This window comes from Schistocerca americana, chromosome 9 (assembly GCF_021461395.2).
Source record: "Schistocerca americana isolate TAMUIC-IGC-003095 chromosome 9, iqSchAmer2.1, whole genome shotgun sequence".
Classification (NCBI taxonomy): Eukaryota; Metazoa; Arthropoda; class Insecta; order Orthoptera; family Acrididae; genus Schistocerca; species Schistocerca americana.
In genome coordinates, this window is record NC_060127.1 from 136974753 (window position 1) to 137002231 (window position 27479).

The 27479-nt window shown below is 40.2% G+C and overlaps 2 protein-coding genes across 6 annotated transcripts in view; one reads left to right on the forward strand and one right to left on the reverse strand.

The window, feature by feature from the left end:
- The window catches only part of LOC124550855 (leucine-rich repeat-containing protein 58), a 47739-nt gene extending 26437 nt beyond the window's left edge, over nucleotides 1-21302 (reverse strand). The window contains exons 1-4 of one of the 2 annotated variants that reach the window (XM_047125590.1): nucleotides 20348-21292; nucleotides 18361-18577; nucleotides 16701-16890; nucleotides 6361-8240 (exon numbers count right to left, since the gene is read on the reverse strand). In XM_047125590.1, coding sequence (XP_046981546.1) covers nucleotides 8059-8240; nucleotides 16701-16890; nucleotides 18361-18577; nucleotides 20348-20856 — 1098 coding nt within the window. In that variant the 5' untranslated portion in view covers nucleotides 20857-21292 and the 3' untranslated portion in view covers nucleotides 6361-8058. Of the gene's footprint in view, nucleotides 1-6360; nucleotides 8241-16700; nucleotides 16891-18360; nucleotides 18578-20347 lie in introns of those variants that run through there. The other variant, XM_047125591.1, reaches the window with a different exon arrangement.
- A 22-nt stretch (nucleotides 21303-21324) lies between these two features.
- Nucleotides 21325-27479, forward strand: part of LOC124550856 (CST complex subunit STN1-like) — a 30050-nt gene continuing 23895 nt past the window's right edge. The window contains exons 1-2 of one of the 4 annotated variants that reach the window (XM_047125595.1): nucleotides 21325-21541; nucleotides 23663-23838. In XM_047125595.1, coding sequence (XP_046981551.1) covers nucleotides 21516-21541; nucleotides 23663-23838 — 202 coding nt within the window. In that variant the 5' untranslated portion in view covers nucleotides 21325-21515. Of the gene's footprint in view, nucleotides 21542-21703; nucleotides 21837-23662; nucleotides 23839-27479 lie in introns of those variants that run through there. The other 3 variants (XM_047125592.1, XM_047125593.1, XM_047125594.1) reach the window with 3 other exon arrangements.

Sequence of the window (27479 nt, forward strand, 5' to 3'; positions counted from 1 at the left end):
TCACCCGATTTAATTTGACTACATTCCATTATCCTCTTTTTGCTTTTGTTGATGTTCATCTTATACCCTCCTTTCAAGACACTGTCCATTCCGTTCAACTGCTCTTCCAAGTCCTTTGCTGTCTCTGACAGAATTACAGTGTCATCGGCAAACCTCAAAGTTTTTACTTCTTCTCCATGGATTTTAATACCTACTCCAAATTTTTCTTTTGTTTCCTTTTCTGCTTGCTCAATATACAGATTGAATAACATCGGGGAGAGGCTACAACCCTGTCTCACTCCTTTCCCAACCACTGCTTCTCTTACATGCCCCTCGATTCTTATAACTGCCATCTGGTTTCTGTACAAATTGTAAATAGCCTTTCGGTCCCTGTATTTTACCCCTGCCACCTTCAGAATTTGAAAGAGAGTATTCCAGTTAACATTGTCAAAAGCTTTCTCTAAGTCTACAAATGCTAGAAACGTAGGTTTGCCTTTTCTTAATCTTTCTTCTAAGATAAGTCGTAAGGTTAATATTGCCTCACGTGTTCCAACATTTCTACGGAATCCAAACTGATCCTCCCCGAGGTCCGCTTCTACCAGTTTTTCCATTTGTCTGTAAAGAATTCGCGTTAGTATTTTGCAGCTGTGACTTATTAAACTGATAGTTCGGTAATTTTCACATCTGTCAACACCTGCTTTCTTTGGGATTGGAATTATTATATTCTTCTTGAAGTCTGTGGGTATTTCGCCTTTCTCATACATCTTGCGCACCAGATGGTAGAGTTTTGTCATGACTGGCTCTCCCAAGGCCATCAGTAGTTCTAATGGAATGTTGTCTACTCCCGGGGCCTTGTTTCGACTCAGGTCTTTCAGTGCTCTGTCAAACTCTTCACGCAGTATCTTATCTCCCATTTCATCTTCATCTACATCCTCTTCCATTTCCATAATATTGTCCTCAAGTACATCGCCCTTGTATAAACCCTCTATATACTCCTTCCACCTTTCTGCCTTCCCTTCTTTGCTTAGAACTGGGTTGCCATCTGAGCTCTTGATATTCATACAAGTGGTTCTCTTCTCTCCAAAGGTCTCTTTAATTTTCCTGTAGGCAGTATCTATCTTACCCCTAGTGAGACAAGCCTCTACATCCTTACATTTGTACTCTAGCCATCCCTGCTTAGCCATTTTGCACTTCCTGTCAATCTCATTTTTGAGACGTTTGTATTCCTTTTTGCCTGCTTCATTTACTGCATTTTTATATTTTCTCCTTTCATCAATTAAATTCAATATTTCTTCTGTTACCCAAGGATTTCTACTAGCCCTCGTCTTTTTACCTACTTGATCCTCTGCTGCCTTCACTACTTCACCCCTCAGAGCTACCCATTCTTCTTCTACTGTATTTCTTTCCCCCATTCCTGTCAATTGTTCCCTTATGCTCTCCCTGAAACTCTCTACAACCTCTGGTTCTTTCAGTTTATCCAGGTCCCATCTCCTTAAATTCCCGCCTTTTGCAGTTTCTTCAGTTTCAATCTACAGTTCATAACCACTAGATTGTGGTCAGAATCCACATCTGCCCCTGGAAATGTCTTACAATTTAAAACCTGGTTCCTAAATCTCTGTCTTACCATTATGTAATCTATCTGATACCTTTTAGTATCTCCAGGATTCTTCCAGGTATACAACCTTCTTTCATGATTCTTGAACCAAGTGTTAGCTATGATTAAGTTATGCTCTGTGCAAAATTCTACAAGGCGGCTTCCTCTTTCATTTCTTCCCCCCAATCCATATTCACCTACTGTATTTCCTTCACTCCCTTTTCCTACTGACGAATTCCAGTCACCCATGACTATTAAATTTTCGTCTCCTTTCACTACCTGAGTAATTTCTTTTATCTCGTCATACATTTCATCAATTTCTTTATCATCTGCAGAGCTAGTTGGCATATAAACTTGTACTACTGTAGTAGGCATGGGCCTTGTGTCTATCTTGGCCACAATAATGCGTTCACTATGCTGTTTGTAGTAGCTAACCCGCACTCCTATTTTTTTATTCATTAATAAACCTACTCCTGCATTACCCCTATTTGATTTTGTATTTATAACCCTGTAATCACCTGACCAAAAGTCTTGTTCCTCCTGCCATCGAACTTCACTAATTCCCACTATACCTAACTTTAACCTATCCATTTCCCTTTTTAAATTTTCTAACCTACCTGCCTGATTAAGGGATCTGACATTCCACGCTCCGATCCGTAGAATGCCAGTTTTCTTTCTCCTGATAACGACGTCCTCTTGAGTAGTCCCCGCCCAGAGATCCGAATGGGGGACTATTTTACCTCCGGAATATTTTACCCAAGAGGACGCCATCATCATTTAATCATACAGTAAAGCTGCATGTCCTCGGGAAAAATTACGGCTGTAGTTTCCCCTTGCTTTCAGCCGTTCGCAGTACCAGCACAGCAAGGCCGTTTTGGTTAATGTTACAAGGCCAGATCAGTCAATCATTCAGACTGTTGCCCCTGCAACTACTGAAAAGGCTGCTGCCCCTCTTCAGGAACCACATGTTTGTCTGGCCTCTCAACAGATACCCCTCCGTTGTGGTTGCACCTACGGTACGGCCATCTGTATCGCTGAGGCACGCAAGCCTCCTCACCAACGGCAAGGTCCATGGTTCATGGGGGGAACAACTAGTAAGGAACATTATTTCAGCTTTTGTAACTGTTACTTTCTTCCCTAGGAATGACAGAGGGATAGACTGGGTAAGGTTGGGAAGTGGGCTCCAGGATGCATGGACCTGGATTTTTCTCCTGTGGATATGCACTGACCAGCCGTTACAGATCCTTGTAACCTTCAATGTACTGCAAGGCTGTTGATCGTATGCCTAACGCTTATAAGAGGTTCTAAACAGGTACGACATATAACCTTTGTTGCATACCTTTGTGCACCAAATATTTTCTTCCTCAGTGCTAGATCTACATCCATTTTCTACAAACCATTGTGAAGTGCATGTCAGAGGGTACTTTCCACTGCAATGGTTCTTTGGGCTTATTTCCTTTCAAATTTTATGTGGAGCATGGAAAGAATGATTTTGAAAAATGACGAAACCGCAGGACAGTTGCTTAATCCAGTATTTATGGGGTACACAACCATTTCTAGAACACTTGAAGTTCCATCGTCTGGTGTAAAAAACAAAATCACTTAATCATCTGAGGTCATCGTCACCCCAGTGTTGTCACGGAACCAAAGATTCTGTGTGAAAAGAGTAAAAGGGATGAGCTACATGACCAGAAACGCCAACAAAACACTACGTAATAGTAACAAATGGTATAAACAGTTGTACAGTTAGGGCTGTCTTGTAAGAACACTTTGGTAAGAACAATTGTTTAAACCCTTGCATGTCTGCTACAATTAGTTTAATCTTATCTTCGAGATCCATGCGGAGCGATACGCTGGGGGTCCTAAATTCATCATTTAAAGCTGATTCTTGAAACTTATTAAATAGGCTTTCTTGGGATTGTCTGTGTCTATCTCCACGAGAGTGCCATTTCAGTTTCTTCGGCATCTCCATGACACTTTCCCATGGTCTCTCAAGTCTGTGATCATTTGTGCTGCCCTTTTCTGCACACATACAATGGTCTCTGTTAGTCCTATTGGGGGTTCCACACACTTGAGCATTATTTTAAGATGGGTTGTAGGAGTGATTTGTAAGCAATCTCCTTTGTAGACTGATTGCATTTCCAAAGGGTTCTAACTATGAACTCAAGTCTGTCATCTGTGTTACCTGTAACTGAGTCCATGTGACCATTCCATTTCATTCACATTGTTACACACAAGGTATTCATGTGGGTTGACTGACTGCAACTGTGACTCATTGATCAGGGTTCTACATTTCTGTTTTGTCATGTTCACAGTATCACATTTATGTACTTCTATAGCAAGTTGCCAATCTTTGTACTACTTAGAAATCCAGTCAACTTCTAACTGAACATTCGGGCAGCATTTTTCAGACAGAACTTCATTATAGATAACTGCATCATCTGCAAAAAAGACTAAAGTTGCTATTGATATTGTCTGGAAGTTCATTAACATACAACATGAACAGCAGGAGTCCCAACACTCTTCCATGGGGCATACACATAGTTACTCCTACATCTGTCAGTGACTCTCCAAGTTGTACCTTCTCTACTGGCAAATCCTCAATCCTGTCACAGATTTTGTTCAATACCCGATACGATCACATCCATGGCTTTCAGGAGGTCATGTGAGAAATGCACATTTGGGTATCACACAATCGATGTTTTCACAATCGATGCTGGATGGCATGGAGGTGATTCCACGTTACATCTGCGTTCAGAATATTTCCTAAGATTAAACTAATGTATGTTAATGAAACTGGACAGTAGTTTATTTGGATCACTTTCAGTGCCCTTTTTGTAAACAGGTTTTCATGTTTTGCAGAGTTTTTAGTTTCTGCAGCAGCTCAGTTCTTGTTATGTTTAAGTCACATACAGTGAAATAGTAGTTTTCTAATGTAAGCTTAAACTTATATGAGCAATTCTACCCATGTCAAGATTACTATGCCAAACACTCTGTAGTGTTGTTCAGATTCTGTGATTACCTCGAGGAAAACAGTCTACTGACACACAGTCAACATCGATTTAGAAAACATCGTTCTTGTGAAACACAACTAGCTTTTTACTCACATGAGGTGGTGGGTGCTATTGACAAGGGATTTCAGATTGATTCTGGATTTCCGGAAGGCTTTTGACACTGTACCACACAAGTGGCTTGTAGCGAAATTGCGTGCTTGGGGAATACCGTCTCAGTTATGTGACTGGATTCGTGATTTCCTGTCCGAGAGGTCACTGTTTGTAGCAATTGACGGAAAGTTATCGAGTAAAACAGAAGTGATTTTTGGCGCTCCCCAAGGTTGTGTTGTAGGTCCTTTACTGTTCCTTGTCTACATAAACGATTTGCAAGACAATCTGAGCAGTTGCCTTAGGTTGTTTACAGATGACGCTGTCCTTTATCAAATAATAGTCATCAGAAAGTCAAAACAAATTGCAGAACCATTTAGAAAAGATATCTGAATGGTGAGAAAATTGGCAGTTGACCCTAAATAACGAAAAATGTGAGCTCATCCACATGAGTGCAAAAAGGAATTCGTTAAACTTCAGTTACACGATACATCACTCAAATATAAAGGCCATAAATTCAACTAAATACCTAGGAATTACAATTGCAAACAACTTAAATTAGAAGGAACACATAGAAAATGTTGTGGGGAAGGCTAACCGAAGACTGCGTTTTGTTGGCAGGACACTTAGAAGATTTAACAGATATACTAAGGAGACTGCCTTCACTACACTTGTCGTTCCTCTTTTAGAATACTGCTGCATGGTGTGGGATCCTTACCAGATAGGACTGATGGAGGTACATTGAAAAAGTTCAAAGAAGGGCAGCACATTTTGTATTAATGCAAAATAGGGAAGAGAGTGTCACTGCAATGATACAGGATTTGGGGGTGTACATAATTAAAACAAAGGCTTTTTCACTGCAGCAGAATCTTCTCACAAAATCCCAATCACCAACTTTCTCCTCCAAATGCGAAAATATTTTGTTGACACTGACCTACATATGGAGAAATGGTCACCATTATGAAACAAGGCAACTACAATGGTAATGGGCGTGTGATCATCAGCACTGGACATTGGCGCTGTGGCAGCATGTTGTATGTTCTAATGAATCCCAATACCTTCTTCGTCATTCCAGGGCGACAGCTCCTCGACACCTATATTATGGGACAGAGACAATTTGGTCGCGGCAACATTATGCTCTGGGAAACATTCAAGTGGGCATCCACGGTCCAGTGAAGCTTGTGCAAGGCATCATGATGGCCAAGGATATCGTACACTGGTCGTAGACTACATACAGCCCTTCATGATGATCATGTTTCCTGATGCCAGTGGTATTTTCAACAAGATAATATGCCATGTCACAAGGCTAGGAGTGTGATGGAATAGTTCAAGGAACACAGTGGCGAGTTCGAATTGGTGTGCTGACCCCCAACTCACTGGATCTGAACCCAATTTAACACATCTAGGATGTGACTGAACCTGGCGTCGGAGCTCATCATCCCCCTCCCTGGAATTTACGGGAATTAGGCAGAAGTGGTGCCAATTCCCAGCAGCAAGCTACCAAGGCCTCATTGCTTCCATTGCAGGAAGCATTGCCACTGTTATATGTACCAAAGGTGGACATATTCGCTACAAGGTTGGTGGTCTTAATGTCCTGGCTGATCAGTGTTTGCCATACTCTGCTTGGTAATCATAAATATTCACAATAACTATTATCAAAAAGGCAAAGCATACTAGAATCTGAAATAATTTACAAAACTTTATTGCATTTTATATCTCAGTTCTTATGAAATTTTATAAAACTACAAATATCATACAAAATTCACACAGTAAGTCCAGCTACTGTACACACAACCACAATCAGAATTAGTTATCAGATCATTATACAAAGGCTTGTATTTCACACATTTCATTAAATTACGACTTTTTTCCTCTATAGACAGAGTAGTAATAAAAGTAATCCAGTCAATTCTTACCAAGTAATGGTCAATTACATTTCTGCAGCAAGTCAGACTGTCCATATTTTAGCAAGAAAATTACTTCATAATTAAAATGGTCCCATAATCCAGGGGAAAGCAAAATGTATCAGGCAGTATGAGTGTTGTTGAGCAATAAGGTACATCATTCCATCAAATACTAGGTGACAACTGCATTATGAGAATATAATACAATGATTCCTGTGTCTCTGATACTTTCAAAGTTCAAGAAGTCTGTGTTCCTATTTAAAACAAAATATTCTAATAATTCTATTTTCCACACTGATTTACAATACTTTGTTTCTGGAAAGAGACTATGATGTCAGTGTGAAAAATTCTCTAAAAGGTGCATAGTGACGGTATTTTACAAACGACAACAGTGTCTACTTTCCTACTTTGTGACAGTATCTTAGTAGATCAGTTTGGAAACAAACATGACATCTATTTCACTGAAGCAATAAAATGAAGTTTCTAAACAGAATGCAATACACTGATACATCTCACTTTCAACATCTGCTATTTTATGTGAAATGGTAGGAGCCAAACACAGTTAGTTTTCAGGTAAAGAAGGTGTCATTCTGTCTGGTAGTACAGTTGCAATGGAAAAAAGAAACTGAATTCCACGAAGTGCAGCTCTTTGAACAGTTACATGTTAACAAATGTGATACACATCAAGTTTAAAAATTTGAAAATTTCCTTTTCAAATCAGTTTGCTGCAGAGTATGAAATTTTTAATTTCCACCAATTCCAGCGACAAGTAAAAAATCTATTTATAATGGAGACAATTTCCAAGGCATCAGAAACCATTCACATATCTGTCAAGTGCGCCTTTATAAAAGGCACATCTTGCAGCAACAAACATAATTCCAGCACAATCAAGACATAAAGTTGCCCAATTGCAAAAGTATCTCATCTCTCTCTCTCTCTCTCTCTCTCTCTCTCTCTCTCTCTCTCTCTCTCTCTCCCCCCCCCCCTCTCCATCCCCCCCTCTTCCTCTTAGTCTCTCACAAGCTTCAATCCTCTTCTTCCTTTGTTCACTACAGAAACACTAACTCCTCCATCGGTGCATCACTGCTTCACCTCCCACTGTTACAATCAGAGAAATGTTAATTCCATTACACTGAATGTTTCACGGGGCACGCACCATAGATGACAGGCTTTCAGAGATTTTGTAATACATCATAACATTCTTTTCCCTTAGATATGCTTCTGATATCCCACTGTGTGTCTAGTATTCAGCCGATAAAATGCCGAAGTTACTTATCAGACACACACTTTGGACTGCATAGAATGGCATATGGAACATTGCGAAGGGCAGGAAGTCAACTAACAGAAAGAAAAACTTTGCTTATATTGACATTCACTGCACAACACACACCCTATTCTTTACACCAAAAATAATGTCAATGACTTGCCAACATCAGCAGCAATAAGCCTGTAACGACAAAACTTTGCAGCGAGTCAACAATCAGCCAAGCAGTACTCTCTTCACCATATGACATGCTTCCTCTTCCGAAGACTCGCTTGCTGACGAAGGGGACGATTCGCTGATACAACGTGAAGAGCATAGATATTGCATCAGCGGTATCCTGTATTTGCCACAGAAGTCGACAAATTTCACGTGTTCCACTCGGCTGTCGAAATACACTCCTGAAAGATACACGAAATTTCATGAGCTACACGAAATTTCATGAGCTAAAGGAAATTTTCGCAAACTATGTCTAAAAAATAGTTGACACAAAAAACAGTTAATGCCATAGCAAAATGGATAGTTCAGTCTGCGATACAGATCTGCTTTTCCTTTAGAAAACATTTCCCTTAACTTCATTTAATTTCTTTAGGGCCTTCTTTTAAAAAGGATGTTTATTCTTTTACTGGGGGATATTTATTTATTCTTGAAAGGGTTCTCTCAGTGTTACAGGATTTGTCAAAGTAATGCAATGCAAATCAATAGGCCAAAATATACGACACATACCTTTGTTAGGCTAGGACAGGTAGCTTATGGGGATAGGAAAGTTGGTCAGCAACGGCCTTTATTATGGAACATTCCCAGCATTTGCCTTAGCGATCCAGAAAATGCCATATGCAGTATCAGGATGGCTAGATAATTGATAAGGAAAGTATGTTTGCTTACAATTTTCAGAAAAGCATGCAGGCATTGCTGTGTTCACATACCATTACCCTTCAATTTGCTTGCAAAATTTCTTCTGTACTTATGTGCAGGAGAGAGAGAGAGAGAGAGAGAGAGAGAGAGAGAGAGAGAGAGAGAGAGAGAGAGAGAGGGGGGGGGGGGGGGGAAGAGGGAAGGGGGGCGAGAGGGAAGAGGGGAGAGCACATAAAAGCAGTTAACTTCAGCCTGCTCCAATGTTTTGGTCTCCTCATACCGATAGTTTCTAGATTATGTCTGAGAAAATGGAATTTACTTATTTAACATAAACATTTTACATATAAAAACAAGGCAGAGAAGTTTGTGTGCTGCATTGACATGATTTGTAGGGCCTGCTGAAGAACAGCTTCACTAGTAGAACGGTGTAGATGCACTTAGTGCAAAACCAACACATAATGTCATTAATGATGCTTCGAGAAACTGACACAAAACACATAGAGCAAAATAAATTTATATAGTTTCTTATAGAAATGAGCTAAAAATCATTAATATAATATTACTGGCAACTGAAGATTGAAAAATCAACATTTAAGATGTTTTAGTCATAAGAAATCTCAAATTTTCCCTTTCAATCTGGGATCTGAGTGACCTGTCCCTCCTTTCCAACCATCCACACATCAGACCTCCATGAGGAAGAAGTGGAAGTTTCAAAAGCTATGAATAGTTTCTTCTACTTCCAAGTGTTTCCATCAGTAGCACTTGCAACTTCACCTCCTTAAGGTAAGTACTGGCAAGATATCTTGTCTCTCCCTCATTTAAGTGCAAAGTTTGATTCACTCTGTAAGTTTAAATCCTTCCCTTTACTAATATGGTCTGAAACCATCACACTACATCAGTTGAACTCCATATTTTCGTGTAATTTTCATTAATGATAATCTTAAGAAAACTAAAGATTAGGCAATTCAATACATCAAAGAGAATTCAGATTTATTTCACCACTGACCATTAAAATTGCTACACCACGAAGATGACTTGCTACAGACGCGAAATTTAACCGACAGGAAGAAGATGCTGTGATATGCAAATGATTATCTTTTCAGAGCATTAACACAAGGTTGGCACCGGTGGCGACACCTACAACGTGCTGACATGAGGAAAGTTTCCAACCGATTTCTCATGCACTAACAGCAGTTGACCGGTGTTGCCTGGTGAAATGTCGTTGTGATGCCTCACGTAAGGAGGAGAAATGCGTACCATCACGTTTCCGACTTCGATAAAGGTTGGATTGTAGCCTATCGCGATTGAGGTTTATCGTATCGCGACATTGCTGCTCGCGTTGGTCGAGATCCAATGACTGTTAGCAGAATATGGAATTGGTGGGTTCAGGAGGGTAATACGGAACGCTGTGCTGGATCCCAACGGCCTTGTATCACTAGCAGTCGAGATGACAGGCATCTTATCTGCATGGCTGCAACGGATCTTGCAGCCACGTCTCGATCCCTGAGTCAACGGATGGGGACGTTCGCAGGACATTTGCAGCAGCCTGGACTATCAGCTTGGAGACCATGGCTGCGGTTACCCTAGACGCTGCATCACAGACAGGAGCGCCTGTGATGGTGTACTCAACGACAAACCTGGGTGTAAGAATGGCAAAATGTCATTTTTTCGGATGAATCCCAGTTCTGTTTACAGCATCATGATGGTCGCATCCCTGTTTGGCAAAATCGCGGTGAACACACATTGGAAGTGTGTATTCGTCATCGCCATACTGATTTATCACCCGGCGTGATGGTATGGGGTGCCATTGGTTACACATCTCGGTCACCTCTTGTTCGCATTGACGGCACTTTGAACAGTGGACGTTCATTTCAGATGTGTTATGATCCGTGGCTCTACCCTTCATTCTATCCCTGCGAAACCCTACATTACAGCAGGATACTGCACGACCGCATGTTGCAGGTTCTGTACGGGCCTTTCTGGATAGAGAAAATGTTTGAATGCTGCCGTGGCCAGCTCATCCTCCAGATCTCTCACCAATTGAAAACGTCTGGTCAATGGTGGCCGAGCAACTGGCTCATCACAATACGCCAGTCACTACTCTTGGTGAACTGTGGTATCGTGTTGAAGCTGCATGGGCAGCTGTACCACCTGTACATGCCATCCAAGCTCTGTTTGACTCAATGCCATGGCGTATCAAGCCCATTACTGAAATTGCATGAAAATGTAATCACATCTTAGCTCTAGTATAATATATTTGTCCAATGAATACCCATTTATCATCTGCATTTCTTATTGGTGTAGCAATTTTAATGGCCAGTAGTGTAGATTACTGATGACAGTATTGGACCGTAGATCAGGCCACTATATACAACAGGATAGAGTGTTCATAAAATATGACGGTATGTTGTAATAAGGCTCTACCTGTTTAATGTGTGCTAGTAGAATGGGCATATACAAAGTGCATGGCTGACTGCAACTGCCATCCCTTTTTTTTATTTAAAGAAAGGGGGCGGGGGAGAATTGAATAACAGTTATAATTATGAGCGACACATTTGATAGAGAGAGTCTGTAAGACACATGCTACAGTCAATGGCAAGAGACAACAGACTGTAAGTAAAATACTCCTTTTGAAAGGACAGTTTCAGAATGGGAAGGTCATATTCATTATAAAACAGTTAATAAAGGAAAGGTATGAATTTAGTATGGAAATGCACAAACCTTTATCGATTACGTAAAAATTTTCAACTGTGTAAGTAGACAGATACTATTGAGCATCCTAAAAAACTGAGATTATCATAAACACATCATAAAAATTCTGAAAGATATGTAGACAGACACTAAAATAATGATTAAAACAGAAGCAAGAATTTCGGATAGGAAACTGGTGAGTCAGGGTGCCAGACAAGGGTGCAGTTATCAGAGACATTATTTAATATAGAAACGGACATCTTAAGAAGAAGGAAACAAGAAGTATATCCTGGGTTACAGATACCACAGCATGGAACCACGAACAGCTGCCTATTTGCAGACAATCAGTTTATTGTATTTGATGATGAAAATCAATTACAATATGCCATATTTAAGTAACAACTACTTTGCAAATAATACGAGGGGGACGACCAACCCCCCCCCCCCCCCCCCCCAAATAAAGCTATAAAAAATTTATTCATGAATCATTTTACAAAATCCTTCAGTCATCTTCAAAGTACTCTCCATTAGATGTGATGCACTTGTCAAGTCTTTTTGCCCACTGTCTGAAGCACGTCTGGAACTCTTCCACATTGATCTTGCCCACAGCCCTTTGCGAAGCTGTTTTATCGCCTCCACATTATCATAACACTTTGTTTTTTTTCATTTGCGGGAATAGGAAAAAGTCGCATGGGTTCTAGGTCTGGGGAATATGGAAGGTGGGGAACCACAGACCATCCCCAAGATGCCAAACAGTGGGTCACTCGTAAGGCCATGGGTGCAGGAGCGTATTTGTGATGAATAAACCAGTCAGCTGAACACCAAAATTCTAGGCATTTCCTCCAAACATCCTCTTGCAGACTTCTTTAAACTTCCAAATAAAACTGCTCGTTAACAGTCTGGCCAGGGGGTAAAAAAATTCATGATGCACAATTCCACAAAAATCAAACAAGATAGTGGTAATCATCTTCACATTCAACTTCAGTTGCCTTGCTCTTTTTGGTCTGAGAGAGTTGGAAGTCTTCCACTGGCTGGATGCCTGCTTGGTTTCTGTGTCATAAGCGTAACACTAACTCTCATCATCTCTAATGACTTTGTTCAAAAAGTTTTGATCACTTTCAATCTCTGTTTCCAATTTGCGGCACGCATTCATGTGCACGGTTTTTTGCTCCTGTGTCAGAAGGAACGGAACAAATTTAGCGGCAACACAGCTCGGGTGCAAATCGTCACTCAAAATCCACTGGCATGATCTCCAACTCACACTGAAGTTTGGTAGATCACGAAATGACGATCTTCGATGATTTTTTGGCAGATTTTTTCCAATGTTTTCCTCGTTTCACTATGTTGCAGGGTGTCCAGAACGAGGTTGGTCTTCAACACTCGTCTCATCTCACCACATTGAAAGCACACAAACCAGTTGAAAACTTTTGTGCAGATCATAGCATCCTCCTGGAAAGCCTCTTGATGCATTTGGTGAGTCTCCATTCTCAATTTTTTAGGCAGGAAACAAAATTCCACACACACTCTTTGTTCTTTTGAAGTTGCCATCCAACTTCAAAAGTGGAACACACCAACAGTCAGAAAACCCGAAGACTACACTAACATATTCACCTTCACACTGATGCTGTCTGCACAGTTGTGTCGTGAAGCAGGAGAATTCCTTACCACGTCTACAAATGCCACCACCCTCTCAGTCCGTGTTTCCTGGGGCTTTTTTTGTGCAATATGGAAATCTCAATTAATAAAACAAAGGGGTAATTGCATTTAAGGGGTTTGAGCCAATCCAGCCCAATAATTGCTATCAACAGAATAACTGAATAAGTTAACAGATTTAATTATTTACGAAATCAAATAAGCTACCAACCAAACAGAGATAATGTAATTGGACATATAAAAAAACAAGTCAGCAAGAAGTGAGGGGGCAGGAGAAAAAACAATCACACAAAGGTTCTCATTCCATCCAATAAGTGTCCCCTGGCCCGGAGTTCAGGGCAACTTTTCCAAACTACTCCATTTCACAAACCTCGCCATTTCTTTTCCTAAATCCGTCTTCGTACCCCTTCAACCCTTCTGCCAGGAGGAGGAGCCATTGGCTCCAAAAGTTTGCATCTTTCCTTAACATTTGTAGGGGTTTGTGTGGTTTGACCTACCACCACTTGGTGAGTAGATTCTTTTATCTACCCAATTATATTTTCAAAAATTTATTATTTTCATTGATATATCAGCATGACAGAAATACAGACAGCAAGCTTTATCACTCTCAATATGTATGTGGCACTATTAATAAAACTTTAAAGAGCAGAGTTTGAAAGAGAACAAATATAAAGTTTTATAAAACAATGGCTGTGACTTCTCTGCTGTACATGTGTGAAACTCGTGTTCTCACAAAGAGGGATAAAAGCATTATATAGGCAGCTAACATGAGATTTCTAAAAACTGTGAAAGGCGGCACAGGCTAAGAATGGATTACGTTGATTGGTTGGTCGATTTGGGGGAGGGGACAAAACAGTGAGGTCGTCATGCCAGTGATCTAGGATGGCAGAGCAACAACACAAACAGCACAACCCAGCCAAGGGAAAGGGATATCGTGAAAACAAAGAGGGGAAAGGGACGTCAGAGCAGCAGGAAGAGGAAAGAACAGCAGGGGGTGGGCGGCAATGGACAAAGCATGGGTGCCCCAAAAACGCTACATGTGGTGGGACACCTGCACCACCAAGACCCATCCTTACATCAACACCACACCACACCATACCATGATCACGATACAATAGGGACATCATCAGAGGAAGAAGACCCAGGAAAACAGAAACAAAATAGCACAACAGACCAATAAAATGTAGGAAGAACCTGCTCAGTGTGAGGGCACGGTCAAGGCCTCCATAACCAATGCCTATGCTGAGCGACTAATTCCAGAGGAAAAGTGAAGAACCTATACCTGAGAGTACAAACCATTTTCACAAAAAAAACCGAGGGCAGAAGTAAACATGTGAGGGTCACTCACTAACACCTGAGATGTTGGGAGGACATATTTAATGTGAAGGGTCAAAAGATGGGGGCAGTCCAGCGAGATATGGATCACCGTGAGCAGAGCCCTACAACTACAAAGGGGGACGGCTTATTGTGGAATAAAAACCCACAGGTCCACCTAGTACAGCCAATACGAAGATGGCAGAGGATGGTAGATTCCCAATGGTGGGACTCTCATCGATGGCGCGAAGTTTATTAGATGGCGAGAGTAGCCTCCTAAGAGCCAGCTCACGATTGAGCAGAAAGGGATTTGGTGTAAAGCCGCAAATCTGCCCCCAGAGATGTCATGGAGAATGGGGATGGGTGGCTGCCATCAAACAGGGCCCGTCAAGCAGGGACAGCAATGCCAGCAGCATAGATTTTCTTATTGAACAGATCACTGATGACTTCATCAATACAACCCGACAAAAAAGGCGGACACATGACCTGGAAGGTATACAGGGCAATCAGCACAATGGAAAGCCTAGTGGGGTAACCTGGTCAGTGGGAGGTGAGAAGGGAACGACAAATGATGATGATAATGAAGATGAGTTTGTGGGGTGTTCAACTGCGTGGTTATCAGCGCCCGTACAAATGCCCAATGCTCAGGGGAGGTGCATACACCTTCATAACCTTGACCTTCTCTGAGAGGGTATCTCCCTCAAAAGACAGAATAAGGCACCAGTATCTGTGCAGTTGTCCTTACAACCTTTCTGCACATGCCGAATAGAATGAACGCACCGCCATTCCAGATTTGCCCGGAGTTCCTTATCAGTTTTAAAAGCGAGATCTGTATGAAAAATGGCTCCCTGGACCATATTCGAAGACTGGTGAGGTGTAATGGATACCAGAACGTTTCCAGGATGATAACGAGCACAAAGAGCTGCAGACTGGGTGGCAGAAGTAGTTTTCAACAATGGGGAACCCGATCGCATCTTACTTAGACACTCCACTTTGCCAAACTTACCTTCGATATTTTCCACAAAAAGTAAAGGCTTTGTTTCACTACAAGCCGGCGAGCCTGGTTCTCCTTCCAGGGTGCAGCCAGAGAAGAGAAGGCCACAGGGTCATAAGCAGCAGCATTCAATGATCGGTTGGCAATCAAAGAGACAGCTGTAGGAGATTGGTCAGATTTTTGGAGCTTGATACACTTCATACGTGAAGTATCCGCCCCGATACCACCCACTCCGATCAGGGGCTCTCCCCAGAGATGCCACCCAGCCACAGCACAGCAGCTGTTGCTGTAAGTTCTGATGCTCTGGAATGACAAGCAACCATGGAAAGGCAACAGCTTGGGTATCAGAAGCGTGATCCCTGTGTTGTCAGGTGGCTCAGCCAGATTGTTACATAACAGCCCCGCTACATGGACTGGCGACAAGTGCTGGTGACATCGTGGGGCCGAAGGGCTTACGGTAGGAAAGGAAAGGGGGGAAGGAAAGGGGGGGGGGGGGTGAGAGGAATCCACACTGTAGATGCTAAGGAGGGAGTTGTTCTACAAATGGCTCACATTACAGAGAGAAAATTTGGCAGTGGAGGTCAAATACTAAAGGGGGACCAAAAAGGATGAAAGAGAAAAGGCAAGGCAAACAAAACCACAAGGAATTCAAGAAGCCAGGTGGACACCCAGGTCAGCAAAAGTGAGAACACCAAGAGAGGAGAAGGAAGGCACAGAGGGGGAGGAGCGAGGACAGTGAGGGAGAGGCACTGGAAAGGAAATGCAGCTCGGGAAGCAAGAATGGGCTGCAATAGCTCATGGATCCATGGGTGAGGGACCACTTTAGGAATGAATGAATTTGAGTAGAACTGTATGTTGAAGGAATAATAAACAACACAGAAATACAGAAACTGTTGGAAACAGCGTGTGAGCAGAATGTCAGAAGAATAACTAATGAACCAACTGTTAAGATACAGTCAGAGATGACCCAGGCAGGCCAAAAATGAGATGGGCACAACAGTAATCTTTGAAAACAGAACAGGCAGGCAGTCAGTCAGTCTAATCATTAGAAGCAAAGATGGTCATGAAAGGTATTAAACTGCACACAAAAATAGCACACTGAATTTGAATAGAATAAACTTCACAAAGACCTGTGAATGGTGAAATGTGTTATTACATTATTTAACCATAAAATAAAGTTCTGGTTCCACATTCCCAGGCAGGTGAGAGAGAGAGAGAGAGAGAGAGAGAGAGAGAGAGAGAGAGACGGACGAGATGTCGTATGGCATTTTTTACTGAAAACATCTCAACTGCCAACTTAGGTTTGGGATGTTACTCATAAAAGAGGAATAGAAGACACATTCAATTTACCTACCTTTGCAGTGAGGATTGACACAGTGGTGTGCACTGTCCAGGTAATGTACAAGAGTTCTTGGGAGGTCATACGGAGAGTATGTGACGTTAGCAAGCTTCACTGTGCGTGCTGCCAGCTCCAACAGTGTTGGAGGGTCCAGAGACATGTTCGTGGCAAACCTCACCACAAGTGGGTTGTCCCTGAGACTCAACTGCAAATAAATAAAGCACAATGTCATAAATCACCAAACAAACCATATGTAACCACCACATATAAAAACTAAGAACAATGTCCAAAGTGCAACTAGGCTTATTGCTGGACTTCACAGATCGGATGTTTCAGTCACATAGTTACTAGCAATTATTTTCAAACTCCTTTCCAAAGACAGTGATTGAGACTTTGAGGGAATTGTGTGTTTTAGAGGAACCTCGTTCACGAGACACTAGTTACAGACGCAATAATATGGATAGGAAGCTTTCGAAATGCGGTGTACCCAAAAAATTAAGAGTGGATCCTACCTAATGAAGAAGTACTGAATCAAATTGGGGAGAGAAGAAATTTATGGCAAAACTTGGTGAAAAGTTGATAGGACATGTCTTCATTCATAAAGAATAGTTAATTTGATAATGGAAGTAAGTAACAGGTGCAATAATTTTTGAGCGAGGCCAAGGCAGGTTCAAGTGCTTGTAGTTTGAAGAAGTTACACAGAGATGTAGAGACCTTAACAAGATTGATTAGCAAGGAGAGCTGCATCACAGTAATAGTAAGACACAAGACAACAACATTATGGGTAGAGACACTCGAGTCAAAGTTGTTACTAGCTTTCAGGATTTATAACAAACAGATGGTTCAAGATGTTTGTGATAGAACTGGTCAAGAAATTACTTAGAAATGTCTATACATTGACAAATAATATGAAATGAAAATGACCATATACCTAATTTTTTCTTACATACAAGCTCTGAATGTTGAAGCTGCAGGGGGTTGGGAGAGCGATGGGGAGAGTGGGGAGGGAGTCAGAGAGGAATGGGGGCAACACTTCAGGAAGGAATAGTCTGCAATTTTCATAGCTCAACTATTATTTGATAATGTACGTAAATACAAATTTTCATAGTATGCTATTATTAAAATGCCATCTTTGTAATCTCCAAATACTCTGTCATGAAACACTTTGCACGGACACAGACTGCACAGTGACCACTGCATTTTTTCACTAAATATGTAAGGAGTCTCTTTAAAAACTGTTTGGGTATTGTATGCAACTACATTTTTATTCAGCTTCTCATGCTGCTCTATAATTTTTGAAATGGTCTGACATCATATCAGTTGTCAACAATAAAAGTTTTGTAGGACAACATCTTCATTTGGGCATGAATTTTCCACAAGAGTTGTCTAATGTGTTTATCTTTACCAAATAGGGCCCATTATGTAATCAAACCGTAAAAAATATTGTCAAATAATATTAGCAACAGATAACACAATTTATTGTTGTAAACAGAACTAAATCCAAAGTGGAAACATAAGTGACAATTGAAGTTTTTAATTAAGGCTGTAGGTGTGCTTTGATGGCCTAATGGTTAAGATGAACGTTTGTAAAAAGCAGGAAATCTGGGTGTGAATCCCTGTCTGGCACAAAATTTTATCACTCAAAGCATACTCATACATTTAAATTGCCACTTACTTCTGCAAGGCTGTTTAGACCCACAATTTCTGGTGGAAGAACTGTTAAACGGTTCTTGTGTAGCAGAAGTGACTTCAGGTACTTAAGATTTGCTATAGCTGCTGGCAGACTTTCCAACAAGTTATCACACAGCACCAAAGCTTGAAGGTTTTTGAGTTTACCAACAGATGCAGGTACTTCTTGAAGCTTATTGCCACCCATGTACAAGTACTGCAAACTGCGAAAGAAGGTAAGTTTGCTAAGAACTCACAACAATGAAAAGTTGCATAAATACTAAGTTAACTATTAGACCTCTCTGAAAAACTCATTTCTTTTATCTTCAAAATTACCACAAAAATTGTTAGACAACAGCCAGTCAGTGCATTTTTCGATAGTATGTCTCACTTGTTTGTTCACAATCTTCGAACTGGCCTTAAACACTCACAGTAAATTATGCCGCAGTGATTACACTTGCCATGTAATTGTTTTATACATGTGCGTAACTGTAAAAGAATTTTAGCACTCAACAAGGCATCTGTGACTCTTGTTAACATGCTTCACGCATGTATGCATGGTCTCACAGCAATATGAATATCTTTTCCGACTACCAGCTGCATCACACGGTTAAAATCCCACAAACTTTCGACAAGCTCTCCACGGCCATTGTCAAGTGGTCAACGACTGCCTTGCAGCCATGATTCTAACCACTTGACGCAGCTGGAAGCCTGTGAAGAATTTATATGCTTCATATATATTTCTGCTGCACTCTTAAGAAACGAGCTGGTATAACATGAGCCAAGATTAAAACTCAAATTTCCCAGGTAAAATATACTGCAAATCCTGACAGTATAAGCAGAACAATGTCTGAAATTTAGGCAAACAAAGTTGTCCTGTACATTGGGAGTAAATATTATGATTCTGTCACATTATTACTGATTGGTACATAAAAAAATTTATGAAAAACACTATAAAGCGTGTGTGATAGGAATTGGAACCTGTCACTTCCTGAATATAGGTCCACAGTTTTAATAACTAAGGCTACAAACTGTTTAAAAACGAAATATTTGAAAGAGTTCATGCCAAATGAATATTCACAAATAAAACTGTAAATATTTATGAACTGATGCAGTGTTATTTTTTTATTAATGCATGTATTCCTTCAAATTTAAACATATTAGCTATTTTATTTATCTACATAGTTTATGCCCACATTGGAACACTAAAATCAAATAATACAACAGGGTCTATTATGATTAAGTTTAGGTCTTAGCATAAATATTAACTAATACTAATTAAATACTGTGTATTTTAAAATTTCTGTTTAGGCTAATATTGTGTAAATTCAATCCAGATACTACGCAGGTGTCCCAGGATGAATAGTCATTATTCAGATATATGATGAGAACGATCATTCAAAGTAAAAAAAGTCTAAGCCTAGTAAATATGACCTCTAAAATGCATCTCAAGGGCTAGGAGCACTTTTCCATCTTTCCTACAGTGAAACATTTCTTCTACCAAACAGATATGCATACCTCCTAAGGTATGCATATTTACTACACCTTTTTGCTTCGAATGACCATTCCTATCATATCCCTGAATATTGACCTTTCCTCCTGGGACACCTCGTATTGTAGTATAGACAACACCATTGAGATTTGTATAATAAATGACCTGTGATACAACATTAAAAATTTCAGATCTGTTGACACATAATTACATTTTACATTATTTGATAAGTGAGTGTACACCTACACCTCTAATTTGTTTTGAGCTGCTTCTGTTCCAATAATTTGTGAAGGCAAATGTGCAGCAAATAAAAATCTAGATAATCTTACTTTAGTGTTATTCCATATGGAAGGAAAGTGGTAATACTACTGAAAAATAAGGTAAATTATATACATAAAAACTTAACCACTTAGCACATAGGCCTATTATCTGGATTCCAGTAAAACAAACACAGCAATGCTAATTGTACAAACAAGTTTCAATAGTTTCTAGTGAGTCTTACCTCTGTAATTTCCAGACGTCTTTTGGGATGTTGGTGATGCTGTTAGAACCAAGGTACAAGTACTTCAGTGCTGTAAGTTCCAAAATTTGCTGTGGGAATGACGTTAGACTATTACCACTTAAATTCAGTTCTTTCAAACTGGTAAGTGCACCAAACGATTTAGGGAAGGAGTCATTTTCCAACATATTATTCCTTGCTATGAGGGAGGTGAGTCTGCATTCCGTTAATGCTTCGGGAAGGTGGGTTATATTATTGTAACTGATATCAAGCATTTTTAGATTTGTGAACTTCGAAACGCTTGCCGGCAGTGCATCCAAGTTATTGTTGTACAGCAATAACGTGTCTACGTCCTCAGTAGCTTTTTTGTCCTTCGCTGCATACTCTTCCAAGTTGTACATCAGTGTGTCCGAATCGAGTAACAGCCTCGAGTAGTCCAACGTAACGTTTATGTCCGCATCACTACTGTCAGACGTCGTGTACTCCGGTTGTACTGCCTGATACACACTCATTTTTACTTCCCTACGTCAGGACCTGGCGTGGATACTCCGAGACAGTCACCACTACTGGACTAAGGCAGTCTCACCACTCAGTACTTATAGGTCAATTAACTGCAATTCATTTCAAGGCAGCTGATAACGGAAATGATACAGCAATATCCTATGACGTCATCTGCTGATAAGTTACGGAATTAGGCAGCACTTTTGCAGCAAACACTCCAGTACGAGGAAGCATTAAGCCCCCCCCTTCTTTTGCACTTGAGATTCTCAACCCTTCTCTAGTAATTGTCGCAGCGTCTCTGATATTTTATACACGTAATAGTGTATGTTCCATCCAACTTCTGCTGTGTGTGACAAAAACATTTCAATTTCAAAACAAAACCGCCCACTTACTAAGCGCCTAGCACACAGAAACTCCATTGCAAACGTTACGCAACATCGGTTACCGTCTGCTACTCTGCTTGGATAGCTCCAACGAGTTTTAACTCGTTGGATAGCTCTTACAACGGCCGCCTATATTGGTCGTGTTCATACCACAGCACTTTCATGGCTACAAACAAGACGAATAAACAACAAATGTACCAGTACGAAGATATTGCTATTTTAAAAAAAATTTCATTTCGCGGTGGCAACGTTTCACATCTTAAAAGAGATAAACTGACAACATTTGTATGTCATCGTCAGACATTAATCACATGTATGTGATCTTTGAGATACGCACTACAAACTTTAATTTTATATTACAATAATTAAATAAAATTAACATATTTTCATACTCATTCGCGAAAGGTAATGTTTTCCAGTTAATAGAGCGAGCAAAAACAACGTATGAACAATTCGTGTAATATCTTTGAGTTTTAATTTCGACGCGCGAAATCTTGCTCGTTTGTAGTGTGATCGAAATCAGACTTTTCTTTTTTAAGTCATAATATTGAATGTTTTTGCTGTCATAAACGTGTGAAAGTGAATGCAAGGAAATCGGTAAAGTATGAGTTAGTGTGCTTCATCTAAATAATCAGTTGACTTAGATTTACTGTGCAAAATATGTTTCATCAATGCTTAACCAGAATCACATACAGTCGCACCAAAAAGTATTGGCACATGTGCGTATTTATCGTTGCTGGTTACAAATGCCGCACCTTCTGGTACACAGCACATGTACGTGCTACCTCACATACCAGACGTTACAATTCTGCCCACAGTGCCTACCATTAACAAAGAAATGCAATGTTAAGGGCAAACATTTATCTCCTCTGCACACAAAAAATATTGGCACAGAGCGTTTCTTCTCGGTCTATTGCTTGGTTTTTCAGGTACCAGAATGCCATCTGCTGATGCAATAGACACTGTGTGTTGTTGATGGCCCAGTTGCTAGTATGTTGCTGTATTGTGCGATAGTGATCAGCATGGGTCCGAAGACGAAGGAACATTCAATGGCGTTGTGTGAGAGAGTAGTATTGCTCCATTCACAAGGGAGAAGCTATTGACAAATTGAAGCAGAGGTGTCTGTTAGCTACACCACGGTACAAGCCGTCATTCATAAATATAAAGAAACTGGAACGACAGTGAATAAGTGTTGTCCTGGATGTCCAAAAGTGCTTACAACCCGAGAACGCCGCTGTATCATCGCACTTGCTCGGAAGGAACCTGCTACAAGTGCAGCAACTATTGCTGAGGTTGTTCAGACAATGTCCGACAAGACGGTTAGTGTTCAAACTATACGAAATGTCTTGAATGAGGCTGACATGCATGGACGTTCTCCCAGGAAAAAGCCATACATATCGGAAATTAACCAGCAGAAACGCCTGCAGTTTGCCAAGAACTACATCAGCAAGCTGATGGAGCTTTGGAACACTGTGATATTTAGCAACGAATCGAAGTTCAGTGTGTTCAGATTTGATGCAAGAAAGAAAGTTTGGCACAAGCCGAATATGCACCTCGACATCACAGTCAAACACGGTGGGGGCGGTATCATGGTCTGTGGCCATATGGTGGCATCCAGCATTGGCAGTCTAGCTGTAATCCAAGGTACAATGGATCATATGAGATACATCGATGTGTTGTGAGGTAATTTACACGCTAGTGCACAGTCATTGGGCCTTACTGGGGTGTTTCATTTCCTACAAGACTACAACCCAAAACATACTGCCATGAAAACCTGGGAGTGGTTACTGTACAATGCCCCCAGAAGGGCTCTAACACAAGGTTCAAACACCAACTCAGAGCCCTGATTTGAACCCCATTGAGAACCTGTGGGCTCATCTTGACACCCAAGTCATAAAAAGGCATCCATCCGGTAAAAACGACTTGGAGAAAGTGCTCCCGGAGGAATGATCGAAAATTACCCCTGATATCACCTGGATTTAATACAAAGCATTCCTAGATGTTTATGTGCTGTTATAAATGATAAAGGGATGCACACTAGCTATTAGAAGGTGAACATCAATGACAAAAATGAACACACTGTCCGATTCATATGTGTGTGCCAATACTTTTTTGGATGCAGAAGAGAGATGTTTATTTACATAACACTGTATGTTACTTTACGGCCAGGTCATTTGGACATATCTGTAACCTATGTAATGTAAGGTGGCAAGTGTCTGGGTTCTGTTCTGAAATATATGTTTCGTTTAACCTACGACCACTAAAATGTAACTGTGCCAATACTTTTTGGTGCGATTGTATATTTCAGGAGAGAACATATGATGAGTGATTTGATGTCCGAAAGCGACAACAAAAACATACGGCATTTTTTTACTTCAGTATGTCTCCTGAGTATTAATAGCTGTAATTTCTAAAATTTCTGTTTTCATTACAGGAGATTACAATCTTGCGACATTCCAGTGAAACTATGGATAGCAGATATCAGTAACATGCGCCAACATCATATTTTCACGTTCGCTTACATTTTTAAAGGAAGATTCACAAAGTCTGTTGATATTATGGGAACAGTGACTTCAAGAGCGGAATATGCATCGTTCTTTATATACATTGGTTGGTTGTTCTTGATATTGTTCGTGATCAGTCCGTTTGTAATGACGGAGTGCCACGTGTGTCAGAGTTTTGTAATGCCAGATGAAATTTTCATGGAGTGCCTTTTTGTGTGTGTGTGTGTATATATATATATCTTCTGCTCGAGTTTGAGAAAGCTCCATTCTTTTTGTGTCACATCTTATGCATTAATGTTAGCACTGAGATACAGAAATGGGAAATCTGGAATGGAATAGCAATAACTCCCACTCCAGCCTCATATATGCCTTCTGCCCCTGCCCGCACCAATGTCTGCTTCTCTTCTCTCCCTTCCACCCCCCATTCCCCTCCATAATTCAGCCTCGCTATGCTGTACCTAGCAGCCCACCTCCTTGTCTCTGCCACATCCCTGCACATGAATGCAGATAGCACTTTATAGAATAACTTTGGATAGCACTATTGAATCTTACCCCACCTCTACCCTTCTGTCAGTTCCTCTCCCCACCTCACATTTTTGTTGCAATCCGTCTGCCCATTCCAGCCGAGATCACTGCTCACTGCAGTGTGGCTGTAGCGACCAGAGGTGACAGTGGCCATGCATATGTGAGTTGTGCTTGTGTGACTGTGTGTATGTTTCTTCATCTGATGAAGGAAATTGTCCAAAAGCTTATAATATCCAACAGTGTATTTTAAATGTGCCCATCTGCTGTTCAGCACCTCCCCTTGTTAATATATCTTGGAAAATTATGTTTCACACAGGATTATATTACACTGCTCAGAAAAACAAAAAGTAGGATTATTATTATTAGTACTACTACTAGTAGTAGTAGTAGTATCAGGGTCGAGGCCCCAGTTATGGCCACATTAAGGGCAATTCGAGATACACCACATTTTTAGTATAGGAAGAAAGTATACAAATTACTTTAAAAAATCGTATCTATTGCTTCAAAGTCTATACATTACAACCATGTAGAAACAAATATTCTAAGTTATTTAACAAAAGCAGAAAAAAATATTGAAAAATAAATGGCGCATTTCCCCAGTTTTGGCCATGTTAACCCTACCTATGGCCAGTTGTTTCCCCACTTATGGCCACTTCATATTATAATAAAACTATGGCTAAAATAATTGTCAATCCATGTGCCAGAAAGTAATTTGTGCTTTATACAAGTATATAAGACAACAGACAACAAACATACATCAAATAGGTAAAAGGTACAGAAACTGAATGAACAGAAAAAAAATTCGTTAGGCAAAGAATTGTCCCAGTAATTACTTAAATCAATTTCCACACAAGTTTATTTCTCACGAGTATCAATGGAACCAGGGAACTTTGTTTTTAATGAACGTCCTTCTTGCATCAAGACTGGATCTGGCAGTTCCCTAAAATATCTTCACCCGTTATAGTCGAAACATCATTTTCAATGTATTCGAAACAAGTTTTCTGAACATTAGAACTTTTTAGGCACTGAATTTCATATTCAGAGTCAGAAAGCACTTTCAAAATTACAGATACATACTTAAAAATTGCAGGTCTTGTTCTTCTATTTCCTGTTAAACTAAATTTTACCAAAATAAAGTCACCTACTTTCAAATTCTCACTCGAAGATAGTTTCACATTTTCTGGTATTTCATCTTCATCTCCTCCTACATAGTCATCGAAACTGCTTCCATTGTCCGTCCATTCTCGTTCCTCGGAAGACCTTGTTGGCCTATCACTTAACTCTTGTCTGTTTCTTGTTTTCCCCCTTTTTACGTGAGATAATGCCAAGTGCTGCTCTTTGGACTTTAATTCCTTCATAGCTTCTCTCTTCCTTTTTTCCTGCTCCTTCTCCTGCTTCTCTTTTTCCTTCAGTTCATGATATTCCACCCACTTGTCACTAGTCACAACAGTGGGTGTATGTTCTTTCTTTCTCTTTGTACCTCGTTGTTTAGGTTCTGGCCAAGTGTTAACACTTTCAAAAACTGTTGCTAATGATTTTGGTGGTGTCACTTGGATACACACTGAAGATGGACTATGGTTATTGGAGTACCTGAATTAAGTGAAATACTGTTGGGGGTTGTTGATATATCTGCAGGAATAAGACTGTTGGTGGGTATTGAAGGAATATCTGAATTGCGTGTTGAAAATATGTCAATATTATCAACATTTTGATTAAGTCTGTCTGCGTTTTGTGAAACATTCTCTGTTTGATTATCTTCAGAGGGAGGCGCTATGCTATCTGTCAGAATGTCATCAGTGTTACCACTAGCACCATGCATTTCAACCTCATCAGCTATTTTTCTCCAGAACTTGAAAAGTAATAATGCTTCTTGATTTCCTTCCCACTCATGATTGCTTCTCTTGGTTGCTCTGAACTCATCTAGAAGGACAGGATCAATTTGCTTTTCTATGTATGAGAAATGTCTCGGAAGTTCCTCATTTGTCTGAACTGTGGTTGAGGCTGGTATACTACGAACAACTATCTTGCTGTAATCTACATTGTTCACATTAAATGGAAACAGACCAGTGGCCCTGAAACCAGCACGAATATTTGCCACCATTTTAGGTTCTGTAATAATTTGTGACAGAACGGAAGGTACATCAGATTTTGAAATTTCAGTGGCATTATTTTCAAAATGCCACTTCTGAACAATCTTCTTCCACATTTTTTTCATAGGTCCAAAGACAGCTACATCTAATGGTTGCAAGATGTGTGTAGAATTGGGATGGAGAGCAACTAGAATGATCTGATTTTCCCTACAATATCTGCTCAAATGAAGTGTCAAATGAGAGCAGTGCCCATCTAAAAATATTACTACAGGCCGGGGAATTTCAGCTTCTTTCAAGAACGGATCAAATACATTTGTTATATACTCAAAAAAACTTTCACCTGTCATCCACCTATTTTCTGTTTTTCCAATGCCCCAGTTTGGAGGAGCTGCTTTCACCAATGATGCTGGAATCCTTGCATATTTGAACAGTGTTAAGGGAGGAGCAACTTTTCCAGCAGCATTCACTGCAAACAATGTAGTAACGTTATCTTTGTCAGAGTTACACGACTCTTCATAAACATGATGGCCACGAGGACCTATGATTAATTCCCCTTTAGGAGCCAGAAAAAAAGAAGTTTCATCCATATTAAAAATTCTATTTGGGTCATTTAACACATCCATATCATTTAAAGTGATGGATACTTCTGAAACCAGTTTCTTATTTTCTCTTCTGTAACAGAACCTCTAGACCTATTGACATATTCTGCATGTTTTTGTGACAGAACCTTGTGCCTCTTAAGAAATCCATAATACCACTTTTTTCCAGGTCGATTGTTAGTAAATGTAGCCTTACAACTTTCCATATCTGCATTCTCAATAAGTTTGTGCACAGATGCACAGAGATTTTCTTTAGTAACTGGAAATCCCATGCTAGAACAGTCCAAAACCCAGTCCACCAATTTTTTTTCAATTTGTTCTCCTAAGACAGAAAGTGGACCACAGTGCCCTGTAGATTCTTTTGGAGATACATCAGAAATTTTGTTTCTTAATGTTGTCCTTGGAACTTTGTACAACTTGTTTGCAGTAGCAACCTTCATTCCCTCATCAATAGCCTTTAGAGCATCTTTAACATTGCTGGGAGAATACTGAAACTTCTTATTCTTTGGTTGACTCATTTTTCCTATAAATAA